General features: G+C 46.0%; 1 protein-coding gene across 1 annotated transcript in view; it reads right to left on the reverse strand.

Annotated features, from left to right (window-relative positions):
• Nucleotides 1-1,456: 1,456 nt before the first annotated feature.
• The window catches only part of EXOC4 (exocyst complex component 4), a 295,027-nt gene continuing 280,403 nt past the window's right edge, over nucleotides 1,457-16,080 (reverse strand). The window contains exon 18 of the mRNA XM_062492431.1: nucleotides 1,457-2,682. Within this exon, the coding sequence (XP_062348415.1) occupies nucleotides 2,445-2,682 (238 nt within the window). The 3' untranslated portion in view covers nucleotides 1,457-2,444. The remainder of the gene's footprint in view (nucleotides 2,683-16,080) is intronic.

Consider the following 16,080-nt stretch of genomic DNA (forward strand, 5'->3'; position numbering starts at 1 on the left):
TCGCCGCCTGTGTCCCATCCCTGCCATCCCAGCGCCGGGAGCCATCCTCACTGCTGTCAGACCCTGCCCTGCTGCCTTCTCGCTGGAACCTGCCACCATCCAGCACTCTGCTGAGCACTGGCACCCACACCGTGAGCGGAGGGCTCTCTCTCCATCTCTCTCTCCCCCTGGGACAGCGCTGCCATCACCCCCAGCCCTCCTGCAGCTCTGCGGGACCCGCCCGCCCCCAGCACCGGGAACTGCAGCTCAGGGAAAAGGTGCCTGCAGCCAGAAAGGGACTGGGACTGAGTTACTGTTCTGTTTGTGGGTAATTTCATAGCTGTTGTTGTTCTTGTTTGTCTTGTTAGTTATACTAGTAAAGAACTGTTATTCCTATTCCCATATCTTTGCCTGAGAGCTCCCTTAATTTCAAAATCATAATAATCTGCAGGAAGGAAGGATCACATTTTTCAGTCCAAAGGGAGGCTTCTGCTTTCCTTAGCAAACACCTGTCTTTCAAACCAGGACAATTGTAAACTCAAATTACCTCTGCTTCAAAATCTTCTCTTTCCTCTCCACCTGGTGTAGGTGAATCCCTGAGTGTCACTGCTGCTCTGTTCGCACCTTGTGGGGCTGGGATGGACAATGTGAGGAGCAGTTCAAGGAAAAACAATTTAAATAATTTGTTTTAGACTCAAAAATACTGCCAAAGATGAGATTTTTCCTGATTTTATCCAATCTGTCCTGGCCCCCACCAGCACAGCTGCTGGGTGGGTGGGAAATGTGGACTTGCAAAGTCTGAGATCAGCACTGCAGAGCCTCAGATTATTAGGAAATTAATAATTAACCAGTTGCACACTAGGTCACAGCAGCCCAGTGTGAATTCAGAGCTCCTCACACATCACTCCCACACCTCAAAGGGTCTGAAATGGGATTTCCTTGCAGTTCCTTGTCCATTTTCCAAAATCTGGGTAGGGAATATCCAGCATTCCAGGACCTACAGCACAGCATATCGCAGTGTCTGGGCAGGTGAACACAGATCTGTGATCCCCGGAACATCCCATCACCATCCCTCATGGAATTCTCCACCCTCCTGCAAACCCATCAGGGAAAGGGAGCAACTCCTGCAGTCAATGGCCAATACTGACATGAGAAAAAACTGGATTATGAATAAAATGAGGGAAGAAACCTCAGAAGATTCCTAACAACAAGAACTGATGGGTTCTGCTTCTTACATGGATTGTGAGAAGCCTCTTGAGCTGGTCCATGGTGGCTGAGGGTTGGACTGAATGATTCAGAAAATCATTTCCACTCTGATAGAGCCTTGGAGAACACTGAATTTGGGCCTGGAAAGGAATCTTTTAAATACCTCAGGAACGACAATTCTTAAAAACACCCAGACAAACCACCAGAGCCTTTAAACATCCTTTAATTCTGCAATTTCGAGGCTGACACAAAAAGCACCTACAGCTCAGAGAGAACCTGGAAACCTGGAACCAGCACAGGAAACCCAGCTGGGTCCCTAATTTTCCTGGCAAATACAAGTGGAGTGGATTCTGATTTTGGAGGAATAAGGAACCTTTTGCCAGGTGGCTTTAGAGGGTTAAGGCAGGGCAGAACTGGTACCCTGGGTGTGCCTCAGACCCTGGATTTGGTCTCCTGCTGCCTTTGCTGATCATTGGTGCTGAGCTACACAACCCTGCCTGTCCTTCCAGTGTGTCAGGAGACAGCCACAAAATATCTCTGGAGCTGGGGGGGACTCAAAGATAATATTCAGAACAAGAGAGAAGGAAGTTTTATTGTTATTTTATATTGGCAATTTTCTCCTGCAGCTACCCAGCACTGTAGGAGCCGGTGCCAGATGGCTCCAGGATAATGAAAGAGGAGAAGTGGAAACAAATGGTCCCGTGTTACCTCCCACGTGGAGAACTGGCTGATCACCACCTGAAGGAATAAACAATCACATCTTTCAGCATTGGAAACAGCAGAAAATTTCACGTGGGTACAGCTTGAAGAGAGCGCCAGCAAAGCTGAGCAAGCTCCATAAAAGATCTCCAAACCATTACGATCCCACGTATGATCAGCAGGTCTGGGATTGACTGGCAGAGTGTTGATTATTTAGTGTGCTTCAACTTCCAAGACCCGATTTTCCCTTTTTCTACCCCACAGCTCCCTTTACATCTCAAGGCAAAGCAGCAGCAACAAAGCAAAGCTGAATATCCCACCCCAAACCCCACTGGGGTTCCTGCTGTGGAATCACTTTTGGGAGAACACTGAAGAAGCATTATGTGGATACACATCAAAACCATCCCAACCCCAAATCTCAAATGGCGTTTCCCTCCTCACCACAATGCTCAGATGATTCCCACTTTTACTTTGATTGAAACAGGAAAAAATAAAACAACAGAAAAAAAAAATGTGGAGGTGCCACCGGCCAGCCGCGGGTTACGTGGGTGGCAGGGGCGTCACACGGTGGTGATTTTCTTGTCCTTGGTGGCCTGCTTGATGGCAGCCTGCTCGCAGATGATCTCCTTGAGGCGCTGCAGCCTCATGTTCTGCGTGGTTTGGTCCCCCACACCTGTCTGGCTGCGGTGCAGCAGGTTCAGGGCGTAGATGTACTCCAGCTCTGTGTACTTCACGCCCTGGTCCACCACCAGGTTCAGCAGCTCGTCTGCTGTGTTGTACAGCATCTCGTAATACTGCCTGGAAAGAGAGAAACACCCTGCTTAATTGTGGTGCTTGATGGTCCAGACATTTACTTTTGCAGAATTCCATGAACTGTTGCCTTTATTCAGTCGTGCCACAAGCAGAGAAAGCTGAACAAAGCACAAACATCTTCCTGCTCTACATCATCCTAAAATCCCACAATGGTTTGGGTGGGAAGGGATCTTAAAGCTCTTCTTGTTCCACTCCCTGCCATGGGCAGGGACACCTTCTACCATCCCAGGGTGTTCCAAGCCCCAGTGTCCAGCCTGGACATGGACACTTTCAGGGATCTAGGGGCAACCTCCAGCTTCTCTGAGCAACCTGTGCCCAACGTGGGCAGGTCTTAAAGTGACAGAAATCCCCTTTATTGAGACTCACACATTGGTTTGGGTTGAAAGAGACCTTAAAGCTCATCCAGTTCCACCCCTACTTTCATGTCCTCCCTTCTCCCCCCAGACATCCCATGGCTGAGCCCTGGAAGCTTTTCCTGCCCAGGCTGATGATCTGGGAATGCTAAATCAACTTCCCTGTGCTCAGCCGTGCCCACATTAAAGCCAAAAGAAAGCTTGGGGAGCTAAATTTGCTCTTTGGTTAGGTTTGCTAATTCCATATAATTATTTATTAACCTATTTGTTAGACGATAGACTGAGCTTTTGATAAATTTTAATTATTTTCTTTGGTTTTAAACTTCAACTTTAAAAACACAAAGCAGTCGGCCAGCATTCCATGGAGCAGATTCCCCTCACCTGTCCTCCATTTATTTATTCCCTCCATCTTTTACAACTCGCTTTCTTCAGCCACCTCCTGATAATCAAAAGAGGGTTTATAATGGCAGGGACAAACACACTTGTGAAAGGAAAATGAAGAGCCTAAATAAAAAATCACAGAACAAGAGGCTCATCCCACTCCCTCTTTCATATTTCATTATTTGATAACATCAGAGGCTGAGTTCATCAGAGCTGCTTGGGCGAAGGCAAACAGCAGACTGTCTGATCACTATTTATTAATACTTTCAAAGACAAGGAAAGCAAAGTTGAGCAGACTCCGTAATGGAGTGAGTAATTACTCATGCAAATGGGGCTTGGCCGCGGGTGCTGCCATGCCAGAGCGGCAGGTTTTTAATTGCACCCAATTAAAAATGCACACCTTGTGCTCCTTCCCTGCTGCCTCACTTGCTCCCCTTTTATTTTAGAGGAAATTTTTAATTAAAAAATAATCTGATCCTGAGAAGAATGACAGATGAATCCCGTGTTTGTGACGTGCAGAAATTCTTCAGTCAGCCCAGATTTAGGACAGGTGAGGAAGGAAGAAGCTGTGAGGAGAAGATGGAGCTGTGCTGCTGGGCTTGTCTAGTGAACAGTTTGTGCAGATTTAGTCCTTTTTTGCCTTTTTTTTTTTTTCCTTTAAGGAGCTCTGTCACCTTGCGAAGGCCACAGATTTTTTGCTTTGGAGCAAAAACTTCCCTGCCCCTGGATCTCTGGAAGTGTCCAAGGCCAGGGTGGACAGGGTTTGGAGCAACCTGGGGTAGGGGAAGGTGTCCCTGCCCCTGGCAGGGGTGGCACTGGATGATTTTGGAGGCCCCTTCCAATCCAGCTCATTCTAGGACTGTGGGAATGCAGCTGATTGGAACAAAGTATCCCAGGGACTCATCCCAACCAGGAAATCCTTTATTTCCATGTTTATTCTCAGTTATCACTTATTTGTGTTATGCTGAAAAGAACCGATGAGATTTTTTGGGCTGATCTGACAGGAGAGATTTTACAACAAGAACATGGAACAGATTCTTATGCATCATCTCTCCTTATCATCTCATCTTATTCCTGTGGAATAAGAGCTGCTCTTTATAAAGGAATTAATCTGCTCCAAACCTTCAGCTCTTCAGGATGGTAAAAAAATCTTCTCCACTGGCACCTAGCCCCAGTGTTGATGGCATATTCTGGGGAATGAGGAGTGAAGGACTGCCTGAGCTATCTCAAATCATTAATATCCTGCTCATACAGGATAATTAAGTAATTTTGATGATTTGAATGACAAGGATTTGTTAATTTTTAAAAACTAAAATCCATTTTCATGTGATGAACTCACCTCCCAACCAAGACACCCACGGCTTGTTCCTCTGACCACTGGCAATGGGATTGGGTCCAAACTGCCCTGATTATTTTTGGACATTTTTAAGGACAAGCCTAAGAGCAAGTAATACAAAACTGAACTCTCCCTGCTCCCTTTATCCATCTGGAATTGCCCCTAGAAGATCCACCAGGACACGAGGAAAAGCTGAGTAACAAGCTCGGTGCTAAGAACAAATAAGGAAGGTTAAATATCCTTTCAATGGGATGGAAATGGTTCCCAGCTGCAGGAAAAACCATCCCACGGTCAAACCAAAAGTGCAGAATCCACCTGACCCTCAAACCAGTTTGTTTTATTGGGTTTTAAGCAGCACTTTTGAAAGAAAATCAGTGAATTGCCAACCATGAACGCGTTTTGCAAGGAGCTTGTATGTACAGAGAGATCCATATAAAAAAATGGTCTCTTGAACTCCTTTCTTGGAGAAAGTGAATAAAAATTAAGAAGCTTTATCATTTAGGGGAAAAAAAAAATCTCAGGAAAGGATATCAGGATGAGCCCAGCTCCTCTGAGGGCTATTAACACCATTCTCCATTTAAATGCTAATATTCACCTCTAACCCAAAAAAAAAAGTTTTCAAAAGGTGGCCAGGTGAATTTCAAATGTAATCCTGATTTCCCTGCAAATGACTTGATCTCTTCTTCAGAGGAGGACCTTGGGTGTGATGTTTCAGAATAAAGGATCCCACTTTAATTATCCATTCCTGCTGTAGCTGGGGGCCTGCTCTGCATTAGAGAGGAATTGGCAGAAATTCCAGTCTGGGCACTGAATTAGCCAAAGGGACAAAAAAAAAAAAAGAAGAAATAGAAATTCTATCCCTTATCTCCCTCTCCTTTGGGAGATTAGGGAGGTGCTTTGGCAGCACCCGGAATTGCTGCTCTAATGGGAAAGTCAAAAAAGGTTAAGTAGGAAGCACTTATGGAAAATCTGTATAAAAACTAAATGAGAGGAGAGGGAGGCAGGATAGAGGGAAGATTTTACTATGAGGGTGGGGAGACCCTGGAAGAGAGTTCCCAGAGAAGCTGTGCCTGCCCCTGGATTCCTGGAAGTATCCAAAGCCAGGATGGAGCACCCTGCGATAGCGGAAGATGTCCCTGCTCATGGCAGGGGTTGGAATTTGATGATCTTTAAGGTCCTTTCCAACCCAAATTCGGTGATTTTTATGAAAAACCATCAGACAGAACAAGAAAGAAACTGAAGATGATAAAAAAGACCAAAGCTGTGATTATAAAACCACTCAATTTTTACATTCGAAGATCATGGTGCAAGCATGACATTTAAATATAGAGGGGGATGAGTGAGTGAAAAAAAAAGCCTGAAAAAACAGCAAGAAATGAGGTGACTTCAGTCAAGTAATGCAGAAGAAATCGATTTTCAGGCCTGGCTTGATCAAGAAGAAAAGCCCATGGGGCATTTTTCCCTCTGGAGTTATTAGAGGTGGGAATGGGGAAATGCTGAGAATGGTTATAGGGCACAGGATGTGGGGCAGGAGAGATGAGTTCCAGCCAGGAGTTTGCAAAGATAATTTTGAAAGCTCAGAACACCAAAGGAAAATACAGGTAAAGCAGCAATTACTGTAATTTCTGCACCCTGTGAAGGCTGTGGGGATGTTTGCACAGTGTTTGTCAGTGGGCAGCGTTTCAAATCCAAAATCTGCAAATATGGGAGCTGCTGGTTCCATCTCCAGAGCTTCTGATGACCAGATGGAAAACAGGGACGGGAGGTGATAGCTGCATCACGGCTTTTCATGGAATCACAGATGGTTTGGGTTGGAAGGAACCGTAAAGATCATCAAATTCCAACTGGGACACCTTCCCTATCCCAGGGTGCATCCAATCTGGCCTTGGACACTTCCAGGGATGGATCCAGTTCCACTTTCCAACCACTGATCATCCTAAACTGCAGCAACAACCTAAAAATAAGGGACATCACTCTCGGGACACCATTCCACGAGGGAATGTAAATCCTGATTGACTTTTCTTCAGATTTCTTCCTTGATTTTCAATTAACCCAGAGCAGTTCTGGGGACAACAACATGAATGTTCCTTCTGTGCCTCCAGAAGAACCCGAAGTGCTTTAGGGGAGTTCACATCAGAGATGGTTTTGCTGTTCTGGTCAACCTCAGCTCCTCTCAGACACCACACCAAGACCTGGACACTTCTCCTGCGTGCCTGAGGTGAGGAAAAAGGCCCTACATGGCTCCATGGACTAAAAAAACCCCAAAATGAGGCCAAAAATGTTCCTATCACCATGATCTCCATCTTCTCTGTGCTCACCTCATCCACAGCCCTTGGAAGCAGCTGCCTCATCACCACAAGTGGCACAATTTGGGGCAGGAGGCACAGATGGCTCTGGGGCTGTGCTACCACAAGAACATAAAAAAAACCCCAAAACATTTAAAAACCTAAAACCTGCAAACTTCCAAGACGGGAAATGAGTTGGGAAAGAAAACAAAGCATGCGAGGAAAAAATAAAAGAGAATTTGGGATACAGTGGTGCTTCATGCTCCTGTGGTAGCTCTGCAAATCACAGCCCTTAATAAATAATCAAGGGATGGAAGGATAATACTGTTTTGTTTTTTTTAAAAAAAGATGGAAGGATAATTATAATTAAGCCATTTATCCACAGCAGGAAAAGGTATTAGAGATGGGAAACCCTCACCCCTTGCTCAGTACCCACACAGGGCTCTGATCAGGTACAGAGCCAGGCAAGAAAAACAAGTGTATTTATTCAAAAGGGCACAAGCTTAGCCTTCTAATTAGAGACAACCTTGTTAGAAAATCCAATTATTTTTCCTTTTAAAGTTTAAACCACAGAGACAGTGTATGAAGCCATACATACAAATCAGCTCACCTGGGGGTTGCTTTTTATACAGATGAAGCCATTTTGGATAAAAAACCCCAGCCAACACCTCTGGGTGCCACATGCAGCTCTGTCACTGGGTTTGTCACGATTGCAGAGCTTTTTGTCAAACACAGATGAGAAATCACCTCTTAAATGCAGAATTAATTAGCAAAGCGAAGGGGCAAGGGACATGCAGAACATCACCACCCTTCCCAAACCTCTCTCCTGTTGTTCCTCCTCCTTTTTATCCTGCTCTTTATCTGCCTTATCTATTATTTTCTCATTAATATTTCCTTCTTATTTCCACTTCTCTTCCTCCTGGGGTTCATCACTTGGACAACGCTGCCCTGCTGGGAACATGAGCTCCAGGGGAGGCTCAGGTGGGAGATGAGCAGGAATTTCCTCATGGAAGAAGTTGTTAAACATTGGAAGGGGCTGCCCAGGGAGGTCTGGAGTTCCCATCCCTGGAGATGTCCAGGGAGGTGGCACTTCAGAGCTCTGGTGACAAGGTGGGCATCGGGCACAGCTTGGATTCTGTGACCTTGGGAGGGTTTTCTCAACCTCAACAATCCCAGGATTATGGGAATGGGGATCTCTGAGCATCCCCACATGCATGGAGCACTTTAAACCCGTCCCTGAACACCTCCCAGTGTGCAGTGAGACATAGCAATTACACAGCTTTTCAAAGGAAGGATAAATCCATTAAAGCCCATTAAATAGTTCTTCAAAAAACAATGTCTGAGCCACTCCTTGTAGCTCCAAACCAGCTGATCCTAATGAAAGATGGAAATTCTCACTCTCCAAATGGAACTTGATAGGGTATTAAACAAGCACCCTCAGCACTTATCTAAATCTTTAATTAGTTCTATAATATACAGATGATATCAGGGCTAATTAAATTTATACAGATAAAGAGCAATGAAATTCTAGCCAAGTGAGCTGGAAAACACATATTAAATAGTAAATTTAATGGCTCAGGAAGACAAATGCGATTTTGTATAAAAAGTTAAATTTCATTTACATGTTGTATTAAAATTGATTTTGAGCATGCAAATGATTGGAAAAGAATCTTTTTAATAGATCAGTAAAAGTGTTAATCTGACCTGTTTAAATATTGGTTATTAATGCCAGCATTTGCAAATAAGCCACACACATTTGCATTTTACTGTGTATAGTAAAAAAAAATATATATATACCATCTGCCAGTTTATCAGGAATATTAAAGGATTTTTCCCCTTGCCTCATGCATAAATTGGAGGGAACATGGAAATGAATGTAGCCTGAAAGAAGAGGGAGTCAGCACTTCCACGGAGAGTGCTGCAGAGATTGCTCCAGTCAGCAAAAAATCCCACAACTTTCGCTTCCCTTTGGGAACAACAGTTACTATGGCAAGCCCCCAGCTTTATTTAGGATCAAGTGATGTGGAACTGGATGCGATCGGGGAGGTGCTCAGTGGCGCCAGCTGAACTTTGATAAATCAAGAATGGTTGGGAGCTGCTGACGGGTGAAGGACACAATGGTATCTGCCTGATGGAGACAGAACAGTGAACTAGGAAAGAAACTTGAGTAGGGCCCTCAAGTCAACATCTGCCTGCAGTAGCTTGTGTTTGGGTTCTACAAGTCAATGTTTGCCTGTAGTAGGTCATGGTTGGTTTCTACAAGTTAATGTCAGCCTGTAGTAGGTCATGGCTGGGTCCTACAAGTCAATGTCAGCCTGTAGTAGGTCATGGTTGGGTTCTACAAGTCAATGTCAGCCTGTAGTAGGTCATGGTTGGGTTCTACAAGTCAATGTCAGCCTGTAGTAGGTCACGGTTGGGTTCTACAAGTCAATGTCAGCCTGTAGTAGGTCATGGTTGGGTTCTACAAGTCAATGTCAGCCTGTAGTAGGTCATGGTTGAGTCCAACAAGTCAGTGTTTGCCTGTAGTAGGTTGTGGTCAGGTCCAATAAGTCAGTGCATGTCTGTGCTGGGTTGTGGTTGACTCCATCAACTCAATGTCTGCCTGCAGTAGTTGTGGTCAGGTCCATTAAGTCTGTAGTAGTAGTGGTTGGGTCCAGCAGCTGGCTGTAGTCAGGTCCATCAAGCCAGAGTTTACTTGTAGTCATTATGGTTGAGTTCATCAACTCCATGTCTGCCTGTAGTAGGCAGTGGTTGAGTTCCACAACTCCGTGCTCCCCTGTCATAGGTCATGGTCAGGCCCTGGTGCTTCCCAGGAGCTTGCCTAGGGCTTGGGCAAACAGCCCCATATTGTTGAAAATGCCACTCCACATTTTTTTTCTGGTCTTTGTTCATTTACTTTGAATGTGGTGGCTTCTAAAATGAGGGAACAGATTTTTTTTGAGATTTTTTTTTCAAGCTGACACCAGATCAAATTTGTTACAATTTTTTTGTTGATCGCACTGATGTTTTTCATGGAAGAGTTTATTTTTTTTTAGATTCTCTTGCCTTGTGGCCCTATTTTTTGTCCCCTGGTGACTCGATCCAGCCTGGAAACTGCTGAGATTGGGAAGGGACCTGCCAGGCATGGAGTTACCCAAAAACCCCTGCAGCAGTCTCCAACCTGACCCGGTGACCTACCACACCAGTGCCACCACCACCATGACCTCAAGGACAATGACTGCCACCACCCAAGGAGAAGAAATGGTGCACAAAGAAACCAGGATAGGTTCAATGCCAAAATTTGAGATGTCCAGAAGTGGTGGATATCGGCATGGAACTGTGGATCTCCTGGATGAGGGATTAAGATCCTCAACCCTCTCCTCCTTGCTTTCTGTGCTGGCCACTGGCCTGAGGAACATTTCATCCCAACTCTGCCAGTCTCAGCACTTCTCCCGATGCTTGGAAACCTCCACGTTTGAGGCCACAGGTTTTTATGGACAGCTGCTGCTCATTTCCAGCATTTTTTGGTTGAAATTGCTTTTCCCTCTCTATCATTCTGAGGGCAAAAGTTGTATTTAGAGGGATTGAAAGCCACCACCCCTAAAAAAGCAGCTCCCACACTGCTGTGTGCAGCACAGCTGTGGCCTCTTCTGCCCATTCCTATGGGTTTAGCTTCAATTATCCCAACTTTTTTTTATCAAACAGAGCTTTACTACAATTTTTTTTTGCCAGACTGCACAAATCTGAGCATTTTAAATGCATATATTATCAAGGCAATGTCAGTGCAGCATAAAACCCAGAGTATGTGGGGTTTCTATCTCCACTCCCACTGCATGGAAAAAACAAGTTTGACTCATGGAATATCTTGGACTTGCATCCCTTTGCTCATCACTTTTTATGGACAGTCTCCACTACAGTGCAACAGCTTGGAAACAAAACTGGTCCCCATAGAGTGAGAAGAGAATCCCTGCACTACTTCTGGATGGTGGAGTAGTTCAGAGCCATCAAAAGCACAGCAATTCTCTGAACTGCTTTTCATCTCCCAGAAACGCATCTCCAACTGCACAAAACCTCCAGGCTCTCCAAAGGACACTGCCGGGAGAGCTGAACCTGGAGTTTTTGGAGTAATTTATTAGTTTATCAACCTCATGTGAGAATTTCCTGAGGCACTTGGGAGTCCAGAACTTCTCTGTTCTCTCAAAGGCTGCTTTGAGGGTGACAAGGACCAATGACACCACCATGGTCTCCCCCAAACTCATCTATTCTGGCATTATGGGGCCAGAGGGGAGCTTCTTGTGTGTCCAGCAGGATGGATCCAACCCAGCAACAGCCACCCCACAGAATCATGGAATCACAGAATCATCCAGGTTGGAAAAGCCCTCTAAGATCATCCAGTCCAACCATTCCCAGCACTGCCAAGGCTACCACTGACGCTGTCCTCAAATGTCACATCCATGTGGGTTTAAATTCCTCCAGGGATGGTTATCCCAGCCCTGCCCTGGGTAACCCTTTGGCTGAAGAGATTATTTCCTAACACTGATGCTCCTTGATTAATCTCCCAGATTCCACCTCTGAAAGCCCCTCCAGGGACTAAAAGCACATTTTTCTGACGATTTCCAAAATCTGCATATTTTCCATGAAGGAAAACGGAATTTCCCCCAGCACCCCACTTTTAACAGATGGCAGAAAAAATCACCCATTTCCCACACTGGGCTGAGCTTAGGAAAACAACCCAGGATCCAAAGGCACTGAATCCTGGTAGAAAAGCCGTATTGGGTATCTTGCTTCTTCCCAATCCAAGCTGTTCCCCAACAAAGCATCAAACTAGCTCTTATTTTCACTTATTTCCTTCTCCTCTTTGTTTTTCCACACATGACAGCATGGAATCCATGCCTGATCTACGACTTCTGTGTGCACTCGAGAGACCCATTTCAGCTTTAGGTGTTAATGCACCTGTGTGACGTGAGGTGGCAGCTGAATTTTAGAGCTTCTCTGTATTATTTGAGCTCAAATCCGGAATACAAATTATAAAATTCAAGGGGAGCTTTACAGCCTTCAGTAAAATTGGAGTAAGACGTGATACATTGCACATAATTTCCTGAATATATCTAAATGTCGACACCATACATGTGTGTGTTCAATGCAGTGCTCTGGATGTAATTATTTAAATATCTCCCTAAAAGATAAGAATTAAGGCATTTGGGCTTTACCCGAGTGTGTGGATTTCTCCTGGCTACGAGGCCCAGGTTCATTAGAGGACAGATTTAACTGCTACATCAGAGTTTGTGTGTTGATATTCGACATCTGATGCGTGAAAGTTCAGGGACGCCAATCAGGCACGGTGCAGATGCCACTCTGCAAAATGTTCTCAGACAGTCTCCATCTGTCAGATATGGTAATCCCTGCTACCCATCAATAATTCACCTCCTTCACTCTATGTTTCCCGCATTTGAGTCAGGATTTTTAATGTCAGCCCCAGCAGAGGCTCCACCTTGGAGAGACAGCGTTGCCTGATCTGCATTTCCCACTCATTCCTGCCCCAGAGCCTCTCGCCTTTGGCACTTCAAGAATAATTTCTCAGTTTATTTGTTGTTGGGTTTTTTTGTTTTTTTTTTTTTTTTTTCCTGCAAAAGTCACAGCTCTCCTTTTGGGCTGTCTCATCTCGCTTGAGGGTGGAAATCAGAGGGTAATTATGGCAATCACACCAAAATCCAGCTTGGATGGATCATGCCTTTCCCAGGAAAGCTCCTGGGGAACACTGCAGGGGCAGCTGAAACCCCAAAATAAGATGCTATTGCACAGTTGAAGAGGGAGGAAAGGGGGGCAGGGGAAGGAAGATGATGTGGAGCTCTTCCTCCATGGGTCAGAAAATGCTGAGTGGCATCTTGTTCCCAGCTGGCTCCATGGAGCCCAAAAAATCTTGGTTACATCCCAAACTCTTTGCATCCTAAAATCCTTAGAGATAATTAATGAAAAAAAAATGGAAAGCAACTTTTTACACAGGCCACAGATAGTGACAGGACAAATAGAAAGTTTTAAACTAGAAGAGGTGAGATTTGGATTAAATTTTAGGAAGAAAGGGTTTATTGTGAGGGTGGTGAGGAACTTGGAGCAGCCTGGGATAAGGAACAGTGTCCCTGCCCATGGCAGGGGATGGAACTGGATGGGCTTCAGGGTCCCTTCCAACCCAAACCATTCCATGATTCTGTGATCCCAGAGCCAGGAGATGGCTGATTGTTGAGAACATTCCCTGGCATGACGGCAAATTCTCCCCATAATCATCAATCCTTCAGCACCAGTGACAAAGGAAGGTCCCCAGGTGCCCCCAGCAGCAACAGCCCCAGCTCACAGCATTTGAAAGGTGGAAAAAACATCTTGGGACTTTCTTTGGCCAAGGGGAATAAACCCTGGAGATAAGAAGTGATAGCTGGGAATGTTACAGATCCCACCACCTGGAATGAGCAGCACATCCCCAGGCATGGATCCTCAGCAGAAGGTGAAGGATGCAACTCCTGTTTGCAGAATGCAGCTGGTGGAAATCCTTATTTAGGATTATTTAGGTTCACCAGCTGAGCATGTGGCTTTGCACTAGGACTCACCCCCAGCCCTGAGCTGGCTAAAACTTCCAAGCCAGACTAAAAGTCAATGAATAAAAGATCTTATGATTGAAGAGTAATTAACTGTAGAGGAAACTGAGGAATGTATCGCTACCAAAATTCAAGTGTAGAGTGTAACCATTTCAACCCCCATGGCCACCACTAACCCTTATTCCCAAATGCCACATCCACATGGTTTTTAACTTTTCCAGGGATGGTGACTCCACCACTGCCCTGGGCAGCTGTGCCAGTGCTTTAGAATCCTTTCAGGGAAAAAAAATATTCCTAAATCCAGTCTAAACCTCCCCTGAATGACTTAAAAAGCAGGAACCCTGCTGTTCTTGGGCTATACCTCCTGCCATCCCTGCTCTGCCCCAGTGCTGTATCATGGCTTGACCCTCTTGGTCCTCTCAGTTCTGCTACTCCTGTCCTTCCCTCAGGTTCCCTTTTCCCTCCTCTATCCCACCAGGAATTGGCCATGGGCCCTTCCCTTCCCTTCCCCTTCCCTTCCCCTTCCCTTCCCCTTCCCTTTCCCTTCCCTTTCCCTTTCCCTTCCCTTCCCCTTCCCCTTCCCTTCCCCCAGACCTGACCACATCCTCACTGTACCTTTGTGTCCCAACACTGATGTTTTCCTCCCTCCCAGCCATTCCCTGCCTGCTCCCACCCCTTCCAAGGGACACATTTCTGATTCCAGGGTGCATCAGCAGGTGGGAAAGCTTCACTCCTGGCTGGAGAGGAGAGGAGAGGAGAGGAGAGGAGAGGAGAGGAGAGGAGAGGAGAGGAGAGGAGAGGAGAGGAGAGGAGAGGAGAGGAGAGGAGAGGAGAGGAGAGGAGAGGAGAGGAGAGGAGAGGAAGGCAGATTTGAGTGGAGAGCACAAAGAAGGGATGAGCAGTGACTCCAGCCCTGGGTAAGTAATTCCCAAGCTGCTAACCTGGGCTGAGGCTCTGCAGGCCCTAATGAGATCTGACTGACAGGGCAAACCAATCTGCTCCTCCTGGCCTTGCCTGTGCCTCTCCTGCTGGGAAGATGCTGCCTCCTGCAAAAAAGGCAGGACATTTTCCTAATTGCTGCCATTTGCAGGTGGGAGCCAGGCAATAGAGATGCATCTCCAGCTGACAATCTGGTATTTTATCTTTCCTTCAGCTGTCGACAAATGCCTGGGATGGCTGCTCCGGACACACTGATGGTTCTTCCTTTTTTTTTTTTTTTTTTTTTTTTTGGTAATTTCTCTTTTTTGTGTGTGTGTGTGAGTGTGTGTGTGTGTGTCACACGATTTCCCTTCTTAAAAATATGTCCTTTCCCTTAAAGCTGCTCGTTGGGAATTTCATCAGAACCTCACAGGACAGGATCCAGCACAGAACCCACCTTTAAGCACAGGAGAGAGTTTCTAACCCAAATAGGAGATCCAAGGTCATATGGGAGAGCTCAGACATGGAGTTCTCATTCCCAGACACTCACAGAGGGATCTGTTCCCATGGGATGGCTCTGGGTGTTTGCTCAAGCTCAGATGAGAGTTGGGCTCTTCTCCCAAGTTGTTAAACAATAGGGAACAACCTCAGGTTCCAGGAGAAGTTTAAGTTGGATATCAGGGGAAGCTCCTTCCCCAGAAGGGTTTTCCAGCCTCAGTGGAGTCCCCGTCCCTGGAGGGATTTAAAGCTGTGGGGATGTGGCACTTGGGGACATGGTCAGTGGTGGCCTTGGCAGTGACAGCTGAAGGGTTGGGCTCAATGATCTCAGAGATTGATGTTTCCCTGATTCCAAGCAAAGACGATCCACTGAAACCCATTCCCTGTGCTGGGAGGTGCCACTCTTTGCTACTCTAAAGAAAAGAAACCTTTTAATTAAGGAAAACCAAAAGAATTCCCTCTTCTTCCTTGCCTGGAGGTCCACTGGATCCCACTTCCATCCCTGCACGCTGCTGCCTCTGTGGTGTCTCCAGCCCAACCCCTGGTGTGATGCTTGATGCAATTCCCAGAGCTTGAAGCTGTGAAGTACAGGGAATCAGGGGAGGGTCCCTGGATTGGACAAAGAGGAGAGGATTTGCTGGAATGTTCCTATGGAAGTTTTAGAGCAAGTCAGTGGTGGATCCATCACACACACAGAAGCTTCACCTGGACATAAAAATGAGCTTTCACACTCGCCCTCATATTTCTGTGGGATGAAAAACTTATCAGAATCTGGACAACACCTGGAACTGTGGTTTTGGCCTCCTGATTCAGCCTTTAGACCTTGTATAAGACTCTGAATCCCAGGGGGGCATGTGGGGAAAGCCCTGTGGTCTCTTTCCAACAAAACATCTTCCATGTTTCCTGTGGAAAATGAAGCGCAGGGAGAAACTGCAAGGCTGGGAACCTGGCAGAACCCCTTGTCCCTCCCTCTGAGCCCCAGCCAATGTGTCCTGGGTGGGTTTCCCAAGGATCCATAGGCTGCAGTGAGCCCACCCCACCCCTCC

This window comes from Cinclus cinclus, chromosome 4 (genome assembly GCF_963662255.1).
Source record: "Cinclus cinclus chromosome 4, bCinCin1.1, whole genome shotgun sequence".
In the NCBI taxonomy this organism is placed as follows: domain Eukaryota; kingdom Metazoa; phylum Chordata; class Aves; order Passeriformes; family Cinclidae; genus Cinclus; species Cinclus cinclus.